Source organism: Ixodes scapularis, unplaced genomic scaffold, assembly GCF_016920785.2.
Source record: "Ixodes scapularis isolate PalLabHiFi unplaced genomic scaffold, ASM1692078v2 PGA_scaffold2__306_contigs__length_199485367, whole genome shotgun sequence".
NCBI lineage: Eukaryota > Metazoa > Arthropoda > Arachnida > Ixodida > Ixodidae > Ixodes > Ixodes scapularis.
The window spans coordinates 159,144,332-159,160,937 of record NW_024609857.1 but is presented as its reverse complement, the minus strand read 5'-3'; the positions used below and the strand labels follow the sequence as shown (position 1 = coordinate 159,160,937).

At 47.7% G+C, this 16,606-nt stretch overlaps 1 protein-coding gene across 2 annotated transcripts in view; it reads left to right on the top strand.

The window, feature by feature from the left end:
* Positions 1–16,606, top strand: part of LOC8041416 (alpha-taxilin) — a 41,989-nt gene that overhangs the window by 12,218 nt on the left and 13,165 nt on the right. The window contains exons 5-8 of one of the 2 annotated variants that reach the window (XM_029992709.4): positions 1,485–1,735; positions 3,471–3,665; positions 5,800–6,087; positions 11,841–11,936. In XM_029992709.4, coding sequence (XP_029848569.2) covers positions 1,485–1,735; positions 3,471–3,665; positions 5,800–6,087; positions 11,841–11,936 — 830 coding nt within the window. Of the gene's footprint in view, positions 1–1,475; positions 1,736–3,470; positions 3,666–5,799; positions 6,088–11,840; positions 11,937–16,606 lie in introns of both variants that reach the window. The other variant, XM_029992708.2, reaches the window with a different exon arrangement.

The following is a 16,606-nucleotide window of genomic DNA, read 5'->3' as shown; positions in this document are numbered from 1 at the left end:
GTGGGCCGGATCCGGCCCGCGGGCCGCTGGTTGCCGACCACTGCTCTACACAATGACGGGCAGGAGTGAGGCGGGCGATCGTTGAGACAGGTGTGTGCTAGGCACAAGGGTCGTCTGCACTGTGGTCTTCACCATTCTTTGGTGTCTGTGATATCCGACGACGCCTGCACAACTGCGGCATCAGTCTGTGCACGTAGCATGAATGAAACTTTGAGAGACAAAAGGTACACCTAAGCACTCCTTATGAATTGTGAATGCGAAAGCATGCAAGCTGCTCGTCCACTCCCTTATTTCGTCTGCTGCATACTTTTCATCACCGGTCAGCATGCATGCTCTCCTTGGTGCGCTGATCTTGGACGCTCCGCGTTAACGGCGCTGACGGACACGCAGCGCCATGGGGTGAGCGGTCATTGAAACTGACGCGCAGCGGCCAATGGGAGCCTCGTCGACGTGGCCAGCCAATGGGACCGAAGCCGAAAATCCATCAGCTTTACTCCGCTCCTTTGGGATCGGGGAAACTAGGTGCCATTGTCTAGGCTTTTCACATGGTTTCATAGCTGGGAGCTGGCTTTACTTGGAGGAAGGATTTAAGGTGCCATTTGACGCGCTTCAAACTGATGACGTCTGCTCTCTCCATGGGACTGTTAATTCTTTCGCATTAATAATCGCCAACGGTGAAACAACGACGGCAGTTGGGACGCTGGAGACGGCTGTAACGGCGGGATGGCTGGATGGCTCCCTAGAACTAGAAGGGCGCTGTGCAGGCGCGTTATACCAATCAAGTGGACACCCCTGAGCGCCGACGGGAAACGTTGCTGATGTCGCCTGTTACGCTTTTCCGGAGAAGTAAAAACAAACAAAAACGTTCAGCCTTTGCACTCTAGTGAAGAAGGAAGACCAGCGGAGCTGTTCTCGATACACTGTGTGCTTCTTCTTCGTCGTCGTCTGTTTTTCGCAGTTTTCTACTATGGATTCCCACCAACGCGCCCTACTATCCATTCTTCTATCATCGCTGGAAAGGTTGCCGCCATCTACGAGCGACGGCGGAAACCATACTGGTTGTGTGCTTGGCGCCGTCGTTTATAGATGGCGCTAGCTGTCCAGGCAGGTTTGTGTCGACATACACGGACACGATCCTGGGGAACCTAGCCCTCAACAGCTCCGCTGTAAAAAGTGCAATGTTGGCTACGCCTCGACTGCGCCGTTGATTGCGCCTCAATTCGCCCGCAAGAGTCAGCTTAGTCAGCAGCTAAGCGCATTGCAAATTTTGCCGGACCGTCTAAGAAACATTTAGACAGAACTAGGTCGTAATATTTGACCTGTGGCCTTCCTAGGTGATATTGAAAAGGACTGCATTGTTTTTTCAAAAACAAAAATGAAGCAGAGTTGCCCTTTAACAATGACAGACAACAAAAACGGTGATGAGAGCCCCTTCGTTTTTTGTCGTCTTATTCTCCATTGGTTGTTTGCCACTGGCGGTGCAGAGAATGTGCTGAAGTTCCTGGAGCCCCACGAGACGGCGGAGGAGAAGCTGGGGGCCCTTCTGCAGCACTACCTGGGCTTTCAGGAAAGCTGGTGGCACACGCAGGGGAACCTGCAGCGGGCAGAACGCCAGGTGCGCCAGCTGTCGCGGGAGAAGGAGCAGCTGCAGGGCGAGTGCAACCGCGCCCTGCTGGCCAAGAGCAAGCTGGAGGGGCTCTGCCGGGAGCTCCAGAGGCAGGGCAAGCTCATCAAGGTGGGTGGGCTGCCCTCTTCTCATGGCATCGACACCTGTATGGCGCGTGCATGGCGGAGTTGGCAATGCGGCTGCCATGGGAGGGATCCCGTTCCACCCGATTCATTCTTTCGCCAATTTTGGCTCTTCTGGAAAGTTCCAGTTCATTCTTGGCCGTCGTCGTATGTTTTGTCTCGGAACGTTCCCGAATGTATTGCGTGTATAGAAGCAACGGTAATACGCCTCATCGGGATGGCTGCCCTTCTGTTGCCGGCGTTATTTGTGAAGCTGCGACTTGCGAGCCTCGTGCAGCGTTTCTGGGGCCCATGTGTGGTGCAACTCCCTGTAAGCTAACCCCCCCCCTGCCCCCAATCCCGGGACAAGATCAAAATAAAGCACACGTAGAAGAAAGGGCAGCTTGTGTCCTGTCAGTTTCGTGCCATCATACGCAGGTCGGGCAAGGCTCTTGTTTTACGAATGGGAACTTACAATAAATAAACATAGTGAGCAGCTCCTTTACGAGTGCAGTTAGCCGTGGCCACCAACTGAGAAGAAGAAAAAAAGTTAAAAAAGTGCTGCACCCCTTTTTTTTATTGCGGCCCTTTGCTTCATATGGTTCTGTTTTATGGCTGTTAGAATACTATATCCGTCCGGCAATCCCTGCAATATACCGACGAGGAATCTAGAAAAGTAACCCTCGAGTCGGTTTTATTCAAAGTGGGGGAAGCAGGATAGCCTCGATTTGGAGCTTCGTGCGAATAAACCTTTATCTACGGCTTTATTCTGCATCGACCCAGAACACAGCCCTGCTAAACTATCCGCAAGCCTGCTTCTTTATTCAGGAACCACTCCCCCTTACCTCCTTTCCTTCTCTTCTGGGTACCGGGATGCTTGCCAGGTTTTCGGGTCACTCTGACATTTCTCGGAGGTCGAGGTATCTTACGGCTGGCGTCCCGTTTTCTTCAACGTAAACCCCCGACGAGTGCCGATTGTTTGTCGCATAAAACTCGTGCAGGAAAGGCCGGATCTATGGGGACAAAGGAACCTCAAAGAAATGCCCCTGAATTTGAAGAAAAATAAACCCCAAAAATACATTGATCCTTACTCGATGTGAAGCACTCAGAAAGCCATCTGTGATACTTAATGAGGCCATCCACTTTTTTCGGCCGCCCTCTTTTCTTCAGCTTCACAGCTTTTTGGCGTCTGCTTTTGCATTCACCATTCGATGACCCTGGTCTAGTGGAATTCGGCCCTGTAAGGAGGCATCAGAAGCTCGCGAATTGATCGGTAATGTTCAGAGGTTAAGCCGCTTCGGTGTATACTTTCACCATAATTTTTTTTTGGGGACTCCTCCAACCTGAGCTGCTTTAATTATATTCTGTGACAAAGATTGAGGGTTCGAAGGTCAAAAGCTTTTTTTCCAGCATTTACAATCCTGTGGTCTCCCTGGCAAAAGTGCTGCGAAGACAGCTTGAAGATGTCAGGGAGCCATTACAAGGCGACAACAACGACAACATAAAGAAAATACATAATGCAATGAACATCATTCACTCCAGTGTACTAGAGGTTATTATATATCCCATAATTATATGTGTACCAAAACTTCAATGAACATGAGGAGCTTGCTCCACTGTATTAAAACTTTGGTGATTATCATAAACATATTAAATTATTACAAAGTTTAGAGTTTAGAAATGAGCCAGATCTCAAGTGACACATAAAAATATGTGAGTGTGCCCCTCTCGCCTGTCCGCAGGAAGAGTGCATGCTGAGGATCCGGGAGGAAGAGGAGAAAAGGAAGGAAGTGGCCGGCAAGTTCCAGGCAACCCTGATGGACATCACTGCGGTGCTGGAGGAGAACCAGACGCGCAGCCTCCAGCTCAAGAACGAGAACTCTGACCTCGTGCAGAAGCTCAAGTCCCTTATCGACCACTACGACCTCTGGGAGAAGGCAGGTGCCCACCCCTCTCTCTCCGCTCACTGCTTGGTTTGAGCCACAAGGCGGGTTCCCTTCATCCACGAGGGCTAATGACAAGACTGATGGCAGAAGTGGGGCCTGCTATCATAATCTTGCAAGTTAATTGCTATCTCCTTCAGCATACTAGCCTCTCCTATCTACGCCACGGGGTGTGAATTTTTCAGTGTTGAAAACAATATGGATAGGGCCTTGCAGTGTATGGATAGGAGCAGGGAGTATGTTCAGGAGGATATGGGTTAAGTTGTAAGATTGTAATCAAAAACCACTTTTGCCTCCTGTCACGTTGTTTAACCCTTTAAGTGCCGGGGTTTTTTCGACCCAGCGGTCCCTCTGTGCCAGGTTTTTTTTTCACTGCACGAACAAATTGTCTGTGCAACAATTACATTCACAACATGTGGGGGAAACAGGAGCTCAAAGTACTCTAGTTCACTTGAGGTTTTCGTGATGCTTGAGGTACGGACTCCGGAAGACGACAAGTCAAAACTGTGAAGAATGGGAGCAAAGTCACCTCTAGTCCACTTGTAGCCAGTGTCGTCAAGTTTTGTTTCTTTTTGAGTAGCCTCTCACGTGGCGTCAAGTCGTCGCTTTCGTCACTCGGTTTCACTGTCATCAGATTCTGAGTTCATTAGAAGTTCCTGTATTTCAGCATCCGTCAAAAAGCGCGAAGTCGAAGCACGTGGACGTTCGCCATTGGAAAAGAATGTTGACGCGGAAACGCATACGCTAGTCGCCTTTACAAAAATCTGCACCACACGTCAAGAGGCAAAACCGCCACTCAAAACATTGATTCAATTGGTTGTCCATAAATGGCGCTTCCATTTCAGAAGAATATTGTCAGCCCGAGTTTAGCAGGGAGAGGCAGGGAGCAAATTGAAAACCCGAAACGAGTGTACTCGGGTGCGGCAGGGAGTGTGCAGGGAAGCGCGCCCGAGTACACTCGGGCGTGGCATTTAAAGGGTTAATAGCCACTCCTCGTAGTCTGTTATAACCCTTAAATTTCCGTGGGAGGCAAGATAGAACACTTGGAGTGAAACGGTTGGCTATTTGGAAGACAGCTTGCTAAAAAGGATCAACAAATGCAGGTAAAGAAGGCCCAGTCTGTCCTCTTTTTTGTGCTTCTCTCAATATTTCAATTGTTCCTACCTCTAAGGGAATTGTTTTCCCAGTTTAACCACTGTTGTAGCTTACCTGAGCCATAGAGTTATACGGTACTTTTCCTCCACTGTGTTGGCTCGGTTTCAATTTTTGGTGCATGTGCACATAGGTTGAACTTCTGTCGTACTATGCGTTCAAAGTTTGGAAAAGTCAAACCTGGTTGAACTCGAACCCTGCCAGGTTTGCGACATCCCTAGCCATCTCTGTCTCGTAAATCTCTGGGATTTTTCTGTTGATCACTGCAATCGACTATCCGCCCGCTCTACAGAAAAGTGGACCCACAGGCTCTGTTCATGAAATAGTGCATCTACAGCATGTAAACTAATGCTTTCAAGGCTCTTTAGATGTCCTGCGAAAATTGGTTGCTCAAGATATCTCGCTGTGATTTACTACAGAGGTGCAAGCAGGTGGTGGAAGGTTGCAGAGAAAAAAAAAAAAAAAATCAAGAAATGAACTTACTTTGTTCAAAAGAAAATAAAACAAAAACCTGTTCGGGCAATCTACGCTGTCACTTTGCAGACGATGCACGCATACAGAGCAGTCATACTGACGGATGTCGTACGCTACGTCGAGGGAGCACCGGCTGATTTGAGTGCATAGCAGACAATCTTGCAAAAGAATGTGCCGTACGCCATCTGTCGGTAGCACTTGCCTCTATGTGGGCATTGTATGCAAAGTGGTGGCATAGATTGCCCAGAACAGGTTTTTCTTTTGAATGAGGCAAGTTCATTCCTTAATTTTTTAACTGTAAACATCCACCAACTCCTTGCACCTCTTTAGTAAATTGCAGCTCAATACGTTGAGAAACCGATTTTTGTGGGTTGTCTAGAGTGCCTTACAAGCGTTAGTTTACATGCTGTACTAGTTGAGTAATTACGGTAGTTGATAGGTCGATCGTTGGCAAGGCAGCCACGTGAAGTCACACCTCCTCTCCCGTCCCCGCCCACTGCAGAACGTGGACAAGGTGGTGCAGCAGAAGGAGCTGCAGGTTCAGGTGGCCACGACGCACCTGCAGCGGGCCCAGACGCAGCTGCAGCAGGAGCGGCAGCAGTTCCTGCGGGAGAAACAGGCGGTGCTGCAGCAAGTAGCGGACTCCCAGCGGCAGGCGTGCGAGCAGGCCGCGCGGGAGGCCCACTTGCGCCAGGAGCTGTGCCTCTACACCAGCAAGTACGAGGAGTTCCAGGGGGCCCTCTCCCAGAGCAACCAGGTCTTCCGCTCCTTCAAGGCAGACATGGACAAGGTGGGCCTCCGCCCTCTTCCCTTTTCTTGTTTGTTGACAAACTCGGCGGTGCCGCTCGTCGGGTGGTTCCGGCAGACTTCCGGCACGCGCAGGTTTCCCAATGTTTTTGCGCCGTAAGTGTGAATTACATCCGACAGTGCTGCAAGCGACAGTTTCTTGAAGATAGCGCGTAGAATAGACCTCGTAAAGAGCCACCAAAACTGCAGTCTAGTTCTGAACCAGGAGTGTTTTTGGGCACTGGTGTTGCGGCATTTCCACTTGCGTGACGAAGAGCGAATGCGCCTTACTGTTGTCACCGACAGCTTAAGGCGCAGCGTGTAACTCATTACGTTCCTACTCCGTGATTGGTTCCTCAGCGTTCTTGTCGGCCTACGCCGCAATCTCGTTGGCTGCTGGGCGACGACGAGACACTTGAGACCTGCCTTGCCCCACGTTTCTCGAGCGCTCCGACGCCTCCAACGCACATCACTCTGGCTAAAAAATGCGGAGTCAACGGGCTGCTGACGCACGTGCGGCATCCGACATTCGGCACGAGAGGGCCGCGGCACACGATCGGAACGCGTTTCGCAGCGCAGTGGGCAAACACGGCAACTTGCAGAGGGCAGTTATGCCCCATTGTAGGTTAAGAAAAGTGGGGCTAACTCCTCCAACGAATCCCTTCCCTCTTTCCACTTCAGCAATCAAACGCTGGAGAGGAGGCAAGTCCAGTCACTCTCCTTCTCTCCAGCATTCATTGCTGAAGCAGGAAGAGTGGAGAGCGTTCTGGGAGGAGCTTGTCCCGCTTTTTCTAGCCTGGAACAGGGTATAGCAGAATGGTCTCTACACCGCATCAAGATTTCCGTGGAACGTCGACGAAGGTGACGCAGTTCCCGCAGCACTATGGTTCCACTTTGCTGACTAGAGAGAGGATGGCGTCTCTTTGCTCTATATCAGGGGTGGCAAGAGTGACATGGGGTTAGAGTCGCAGGCAAAACAACAAAAGTTCAAAGAGCCGCAGGAAAATAAAAGGGGGGGGGGACGCTACTTAAAAAAAAAAAAAAAACTATATGGAGGGAACAATGCTTTCCAAATGGGACAAATATAATTGTTGACTACAACAAATAACACCAAGCAGCAAAACGTTACTTTAACCGCTCAGCAAAAATGAATGCTTCGGCTGGTTTGCTAGCCAGCCACTGCCCTGACGCCCGTTATGCGTATACGGTTCGAAATCTTTCTAGAACAATAAAGGAAACTGTGTCACTGGACAGATCAGTGTGTCAAAGAGCAGTCCAGCTGTATATACCTATGTAGTGTAGCACTAGGCTGCCAAGTCTGTGAGCTTTTTTTTAAATTCTAAATGTCTTTTGTCTTTGGAACACGGAAAGGGAAGAGGGGCGCGCTCACCCGAAAGCCGTGAGCCGCACTTGGACCCTCGATGAGCCGCATGCGGCTCGCGAGTCACAGTTTTGCCACTCCTGCTCTATATTTTATTACCCACTTTTCTCGGAGCACTAGGAGAGCAGCACCTGCTCCCTCCCAGTTTACACAGAAAGGTCGATGTCGAACGCCGCCGGTGACTTCCGCAAAATCGAGGGCACCTAGAGGCTGGAACATAAGGCTCTCGAGGCCAGGTCGCCCCACCCCCCCCCCAGCTTTCTCGGGCGGGTCAGACACCCGCAGCGCCTGGCGGTTTAAACGATCGGTAAAAGCCGGTTCAAAAATGTGCGACGAAAATTACCCTCAGAGTTGACCGAAAGCTACGTTTGGGGTGCTCACATTCTTTTCCCCCCATTGTCTGATGTCAAGGTTGCCAACTTGTAAAGCAATTTTAGAGACAAACGAGCTTTGAATAGAATTTACTGCTATGCTTAGTTTTGATGCAGTATAAAAATTGAAAGAACCCTTGGAAGGGAGCTGTTCTTTTTTTACTCGAACCACTTCTGTGCACAGATTAATGTCTCCTGCATTGTCTTGGTGTCACCAGGTCTGTTGCCATGCCTACTGACATGCACCTCTGTTGTCAAGGTCGCTTTTGCAGAATTTGGTGGCAGTTCGAAGCTTGAGTGGCTGAATTCTGATCCTTTGCAGAAAGGTGTATATTTTTAATAGAGGTATTTAACTCATCCAATGTCACTTCAAACTTCCACTAATCAGTTTCAAAGTTCAGGGAGTCAATAATCATACAGCAACCCCCCCCCCCCCCCCCCCCTTTTTTTTTTTTAATTCTTGTGCATACTTTATTAGCTGCATTTCATCTGGCAGACTTAAAATTAAATTCATGCATTTGCACACAATTCAGTTCCAATGTTAGCCATCATGCCATCATAATATTGCAATAGCATCACAAACATTACTGTGATTGACAACAATCTTGCTCAGAGAAAGCGAAGATGCCTAAAAGATGACGACCCTATGACTCTAACTTACCATGAAACTTGGACTATTTAAGATTTATAACTGGAAACAGGCATTTTAGACCACTAGAAATAGTGCCAATGTAACTTGAAAACTGATGACAATTCTACCACCCATGAAACGAGAATTTTTCCCACTAGGCGACATTAAAAACAGCTAGATTTAGCGTGAAGATAGCTAAATCGGAGACACCAATCTCATGCTGGTATTAAAGGGACACGACAGGGTATTTATGCTTGCCAAGGTTTTTATTTATACAAGACATATGAGAGCCCAACTGCCCAGGACGCAATTTGAGGCTTGAAATTAATTTTCTTTCCACTCGAAAATCGGCGACCGAGTCCTGGCTGGTTTGAGTCGCGCTCACTCTCTGCTCCTCGGTCACATGCAGTTTTCTATGGCTTAGACACAGCAACAAAGCTCATCAAGGTCGTGGGTCATTGAAAGCACACACTCAATATAATAATAGAGAAAAAATATGATGCCCCTTTTTTGTAGCTGATTGAGAAATTGTTGCGAAAAGGTAAATTTTTTGGCATGCAAAAGAGTCTTCCTCTCCCAATTTCAGCTCCTCCTCACTTTCTTTTTTTGTGACGTAATTGGCGAAGGCATTTTTGAAAACTTTGAGAGGTGTCGCAAGTTGCATGTCTGTGGTAATTATTATTGTAATTCATAAAAATGAAAGCTGTTTACAACTCTCTGTAACACCGAATTAGAGCGCAGCTCTTGAGGAGGAGGAGAAAAGGGTACTGTGGGTCACGTGTTCTCGGGGGGGGGGGGGGGGGGGGGGGGGGGGGGTCCCGTGACATCTCGAGGTCACTTGACCTTGGTGGGGTCACGTGACCTCGGGGTAGGGGGGTCCACGTGGGGGTCACCGACCCCTCTTGAGGTCACGTGACCCCCCACGTGATCCCGGGGAAGCGGTCACGTGACCTGGGGGTGTCACGTGACCTCAGGGGCGGTCATGTGAGCCCCCAGAGAAATTTTCCTGCTAGATTTAGCGGGTAAACGTTTTCCGCTAGATTTAGCGGGGAAATTTTTCCGCTAGATTTAGCGGAGAAATTTTTCCGCTAAATTTAGTGGGGAAATTTTTCTGCTAGATTTAGCGGGGAAATTTTTCCGCTAGATTTAGCGTGGAAATTTTTCCGCTAGATTTAGCGGGGAAAATTTTCTGCTAGATTTAGCGGGGAAATTTTTCCGCTAGATTTGGCGGGGAAATTTTTCCGCTAGATTTCCGGTAGATTTAGCGGGTGAATATTTCCGCTAGATTTAGCGGGTGAATATTTCCGCTAGATTTAGCGGGTAAATTTTTCCGCTAGATTTAGCGGGGAAATTTTTCCGCTAGATTTAGCAGGGAAATTTTTCCGCTAAATTTAGTGGGTAAATTTTTCTGCTAGATTTAGCGGGGAAATTTTTCCGCTAAATTTAGTGGGTAAATTTTTCCGCTAGATTTAGCGGAGAAATTTTTCCGCTAAATTTAGTGGGTAAATTTTTCTGCTAGATTTAGCGTGGAAATTTTTCCGCTAGATTTAGCGGGGAAAATTTTCTGCTAGATTTAGCGGGGAAATTTTTGCGCTAGATTTAGCGGGGAAATTTTTCCGCTAGATTTCCGGTAGATTTAGCGGGTGAATATTTCCGGTAGATTTGGTAGATTTCCGGTTGATAATGCACCGCGCGGTTACGCGGACAGCGACGCCCCTCATGCCGGAAACGGGCGCCTAAGAGCTGCGCTCTAAAATATGTTTTTTATGGCATCTGTAAAAGCACTACTCTGCTGACTCCGAAAAATAAAAATCAGAGACCGGAAGTTTTAATGACTAAACATTGGCCGTCTCCTAGGTTTTCCTTCAAGCTCTCACTGTGACGTGATGATGGAAAGTTCGTCGGAACGGATCGGCGGCATGTTTCAGTTCAGGTCGGAATCCAACTCCCAACGATTCGGATACATTAAGGTTTTTCTCATAGCCCTCGTCAACAAAGGCATGGTACTGGCCCCCACAGCTGTTCTTCTGGGTTCGCGGCCGACCACGCATTACTTTGCTCTTCATCTTTTGGAAACTTGCGTAGCACGGCACTCTTAGATTGGGTAGCACTGGGGTAGAACCTCGCACAGCACATTTGCGACGTCGCCCGCCATGTCGCTCGCCAAAGTCTGTTAAACCGTTTTCTTCCTTAATCTTTTTAAAAAGTGTTCTGGGCTGACTAACACGGCTAAAAAGGAGAGGAACTGAAAAGTGATGCATCGTCTGCACATGAAAGGTTTCGTGAATCACTCTCGCATTTGGCCGAGCGGCACATCCGCGTACCCACAAGCGATGAGAGGGAAAGAGAGAAAGTTAAGTGACACTGTTTGAAGTCATCCAAAAAGGCAAGGTGTACAGCATTTTGCTAACTAATACGTCGTAGATCCGGGCAGGCGTTTCTGATTGAGCTTTCTGAAAATATTTATTTTCTTTGCAAATACGCAGTTCTCAAGCATGATATTTTAGGGCGATCCCCATGAATCATATTCAGTCGTTTGCAATCATAAAAAAATAATATAGATGTTGGGCTTGTCAATTGCCCTTTAACCCCTAAGTGACACTTTGTTTTTTTAAAGCACCCTAAAAATGTCAAATATTTTTATTAAGGCGTTTAGTCCTCTAGTATAACAGGTAAAATTTCAAAAGATTTTTACGCAAAAATCAGCGGCGGCGAAAAAAGAAAATGCACCAACTGAAACAATACCTCGGACGAGCCTAGCTCGTCCGTGGTATTGAGGGCTGCTGGAAGAACCAGGGACGAGCTGAGCTCGCCCATGGTGTTTTGTACCAGAAAGCAGCCGACGAGCTCGGCTCGTCCAAGGTACTTCAAGGGTTAACGAGCATGATGACGGAAAGTGCTTCCTGCATTTTCTCTTAGACATGCCAGCAAAAGTTGGGCTCTGAAGCATTGTTAATTTTGTGACTGTAATGACTCCATGTGTGGGAGCTCTTAATAGGGAATATGCCAGAGCTAAGGGACTAACGATAGACTAAATATCCACTTAAAGCACTGCACAACATGACATGCCCCCTTTTATTGCAAAAAAATGGAACATTGCTATGTTTGGATTTGTTTCAGTAGAGAAATTGGCCACGCATGATCATAGTTAAATTTTCTTGGGATGTTCAGGTAATCTAGATCAAGTTATCACCATAAAAAGGTGAATTCGGAGACCGCTTTAGGGCCCCTTCTGAGCTGTTTTTCCATTTCCGATGGACCACCGGATTGGTTTCCACTTGCAAGAGCATGGCTCGTATCTGATGTGGGTTTTACAAATAGATCGATGTGTTCACAAGCATGCAGGTGTGCTTCCATCGCCATTTTTGTTTCAGATGTCTAAGAAGATCAAGAAACTGGAGAAGGAGACCGTGCAGTGGAAAACGCGTTGGGAAAGCAGCAACGCTGCCCTCGTCGACCTCAGTACAGAGGTATGTCTGTGATAGTGTTTTCAAGCTTCACCTCGGTAGACCCAACCCCTTCCTTAATTATGTACTTAGAAAATGCACGCTCGCGCTCACTTTGATTAGTTTCTCTCCCACCTGTTGACCAATCAGTGTTGAGCCTCGCGGCCATGCTTTTAACCTGGCTTCACTTTTAAGCTTCACGAAATGCCGAAGACCTTGCCAAAAATGTGCCATGTTAACAGAAGGATAAAACAATAGCGTAAACAACTACAGTGATATGATTGCTGCGCCGATTGCGCCAAACTGCGCCAATGGGCTAACCCTGCTACATCCTGCTACATTTTGCCAAAATATGGGCAATTGCGCCAAGCCTGCGCCAAAAAAACAATTTCGGTCGCCTTTCAAAACCGAAACTAAACTGACTACTGTAACTCAGCATGCATCTGTTATGTGGCGCAAGCGGCCGCCCGACACAAAGTACCCTGCATCAATTGTTCCTCAGGTCTTGCATGGTTTTCCCGCCGTCTCGTGTTTTGCGCTCTTGTCGTCTCGTGGGTCTCGTCTTGCGTCTTTTTTAAAAATATTTTCAACGATAGACGCGGGTGTGTGCGGATGCTCCGACGCTAGCGTGCCGGGTACCAGCCATGCCGTCAAACGAAACCACATTTTTGCGAGACGAGAGTTACTTTGTGAGCTGAAGCAATCGCTCCTGAAAGCAACGGCCGTGGGAAAAGTATATTTGGTCTCTGCCTTCCAATCACCGTGGTCGCGCGACTTCGGGTGCTGCAGCCCCACGTCGGTGCAGATGCGCTTTCTAAAATTAAACTAGGTACTGCCACATGTTCATCAACATTCCTGTTCTTGTTTAAATCATACATTACTACAAAAATCCCTCTTTAACTCAGACTGCTGGGACAAAGTATTGATTACCTATATTTCTCTCGGCGGGCTTTCCTTTGAGAGGGACCCCGGTACGTGAAAAATCTGCCGTGAAAGGTTTGTGAAGGGAAGTGAGCTAAAGCAAAGAAGGTAATGTCTGCACGCTGAACCCGCACAGCGCGCTTGTGTGTCTCGAGTTCAGTCGTTGCACAAATGCGGTCCATGAACTTTTTGACCCTGGCTCGCGATGTTTTGCATCGATGCGCTCAGGTTCTTTTTTTTGTGTATGTGTGTGTGTGTGTGTGTGTGTGTGTGTGTGTGTGTGTGTGTGTGTGTGTGTGTGTGTGTGTCTGTGTTTAGCTTGTATCTTGTTTGCCGGCTTGGCAAGCACGCGCTGCTGGACTGTCTTTGGGCGTACGCTCGAAAGTTATATTTTGCATACAGTTTCGGGAATCCGTTGGCGACGGAACGGAGTGGCATGGTTTCGATTTTGATTGAACAGCCATTGTCTCCGCTCACGCGATGAAGCACGCGCAACTGCAAGCCTCCAGAAGCTGCCCTCACGTGCATGCGAGCATGATTGCACGATAGGCGCACCAGCCGGGACGCTTGCAGTCCATTATTTTACGTTTGCTTACTTTTGACGAATATCTGGCACGTCGGGAACTAGTAAAACGGTAACAGGTTTTTTTTTGGTTTTTATTTTTAATTGCTTGGCAACGCCTACAAGACTGTATACACTTGTGGGATGTCTCAGCAGTAAAAGCACAAGCAGCGAGTTCCGTCGCAACGCGTCACATCAGAACACAACACAACACAAATCCCTTCGTTTGTACAGCACTTAGAACGTATATATATATTTTTTTTTTTTTTTCTAAGGATATCTGCTCCAAAAGCCACTTTTGCTACTACAAAACACTGTTTTGGTTGCTCCGAAGCCCACATTTGCTGTTTCAAAACACTGTTTTGGCTGCTCCAAAAGGTGCTCCAAAACGGCTTAGGCCAATCACATCACTATGACTAGACCTTTGAGGAATACATAGATATGCACAGTTCAGTAGTGCTGTGCGATCAACAACATGAAATCATGCATCATTCGTTGATTACGCAAGGAGAAGTCAGTCAGTTTACATATTCTCTCATATTCATTAAGTGCCTTGAATTGTAGGTAACGATCATAAAAGACATAAATTTTCTTTGGGTTCGCTTAATACTAGAAGAGTTAGTGTCTCCGATACTGTTTCATGAAACTGAGAACTCGAGACGGCTTTGCACGAGAGAGCGAAATAACATTAACAAACATTGTGGATTTTTAAAATTGTTCGATGTATGTGTTATGACACCGATGTATGTGTTACAACACCAAGAACGATTAGGAATGAATTAACAGTATTTGTAACATGATTAAAAGAAATTTTAGTGTCATGACTAGTTTTTCTAAATAGTCCCTTTGCAAGAGACCACTATGATCTGTTCTCTGTTCAATGCATAGTTCGCAAGAACGATTCGGTCCATGTTTCGTGAAACACCCTGTAGAGTTGCCTGTAAGGATAACCGGGCCAGACAATGATGCACTGATTCAAGCAAAACTACATAATATGTATAACTTTGAAAGGTGTAAAACTTTTTCACTGCAACATGTGGATTGGTAGACAGCTGTAGTTTCCCAACAACCCTTTGAAGCGACTGGGACTTCCTTGCGTTCAGAAGTCTAAAGGCACAACCACATTGGCGTCGCGGAGGCCTGCGGCGCGACGGTCGGAGTGGTCGGCTGCCGACCGAAACCAGTTTTCGGCTTCAACGGCGCAACGTACAGTGCCGCAGAGCCAACCGCTTCTTGCACGCCGCAGAAGATGGGAGCCAATGGGAGGTGGCGTAGATAGTAATGTTGCGATGCCATGGCAACACTCAAGCCGGTCCTCCGCGCCTCTTTCACGTTCCGAAGGACATAGCATTGTTTCGTGTCGTCTGCTATCCCTATTTCCCCCCGATGCCTTCCCCAACGGAGCAATTCTTTGAAACTGTGTGACTGTTTCCCTTTTTATACTACAAGACGCAGCCAGACTGCCTAGATAAGGACGCTAAGAACAACCGCTGGGAAATTATAGGAGAGAAATTTGAAATTACAAGTGAGTTTCTCCGTGGCACCTGTTGCATGTCATCTGTGTTGTGACGGATGCCGTGTTGATTTGGTGACACTTTCGAAAGTAGCCTTCATCTCTGGCACGTCGCCGGGGCAGCAAAGCACAGACCTGTCCTTTGTTGTTTCGGTAGAACCAACTGGGCCGGACCCAAAACCTGCGCCTCCTTCCCTTCAGGGCGCGGCGACGTCGCAATATCAGCGAACAGGCTAGGATAATCACATTCACGCTGATCACCAGGTCATCATGGACTCTTACCATGTAGGCAGCGAGTGCGGTATCGATGCTGATATATGCGAAAGATGGGAGCCGAAACAGCAGACAACAAGAGCAACAAATCTGACAGGAGGCGCGCGCGCGCGATCGCGAGGGCCAGTGTTGTCACGTGATGCCCGCAAAACTTAGGCCAATGTGGACTCCTCGCGTTGGGACACCGGACGGTGGTGCCGTCCGGCGCCATTTATGCTAGTGTGATCAGGCCTTACGGACACTTGGAAACCCTGGCCATCAAGATTGATTGCCAGCACACTTTTGCCTCATTGGCATTCGTGCAAGACAATAGTACATGGGTACATTGTGCAACAGAGTTGGCACGTACAAGCGATCATAATTTTGTGCATGGTTTTTTTCTTAGAATGAAAAGGCCGGCATGAAAATTACTATAGCGGTTGAAAATGCTATTTGGGGCAGTAATCTAAGCAATAGAATTTGGTGCCCACAATATTCTTTTGAGGTAAACTGGGAAAGAAGCACCGATGTCGTGTTTGCACTAACTGTGTTGTGCAGAGTATGTACAAGGCGCAAAAGGGTTACCACTTGTGTTACAGACACAAGGCTGGCAGAGCAAAAATGCGGACGATGAGAAATAGCAAAAATGCACGGGCTCATCAAAGTTGGATGCATTTTCAGTACCCAGAAGAATAAAGCATACAGCCTAAAATGTACCGTGTTACAGTGTAGACCGCATATAACGTATGTCGTGGGAGTCGCGAAAATCCGCACTATAAGCGGTACCGCGCTATAACCAAAACATCAATTTTTCAGGCCAAAATACATGCCATGAGACAACTTACCTTTGTAAAAGAATTTATTTTATGTTAGATGAAAAATAAAGCTTAGTTTGAGGAAAGTCTTTATTTCACCAGACTAGTACAGTTCTGTCTCAAGTGTGTCACACATTTTGAAAGAAATGAGCGGCTTTTGCCTGGCGCAGCCTTTTAACGGCGTCGCGGGTTGCGAGCGTTCAGGATTGCTAACCCTAATCACTTTTCTCCAGTGATGAAAACGCGTGAAAATTCGCATCCTTCATACGGTACGCGCCAGTAATACCTTCAACTTGAGCACATGCATGAAATGCGCCAAATAAGAAATCCGGGCGATGTTCGAGGACACAAATGCTTAGAAATCACCACTGTAGTCAAAGTAAACAAACACGACGGAACTGGCGTTTCTGCCTTCTTGAGAGCGCCGCCATGACATCGCCGCACGAGTAGGTGGATTTTCCCTTCTATTACGTGCTGTGTTATCATAGCAACACAACGAAAATTCACAGTCAAGGATAGCGCTTTTACGCGGAACAATGAGCTTCCACCACGCCGTCTACAACGACGATCACAACCGACGCCATGTTTGCGGATAGAAGAAGCCGGCCCGCGACCGGCATTGCCGGCATGC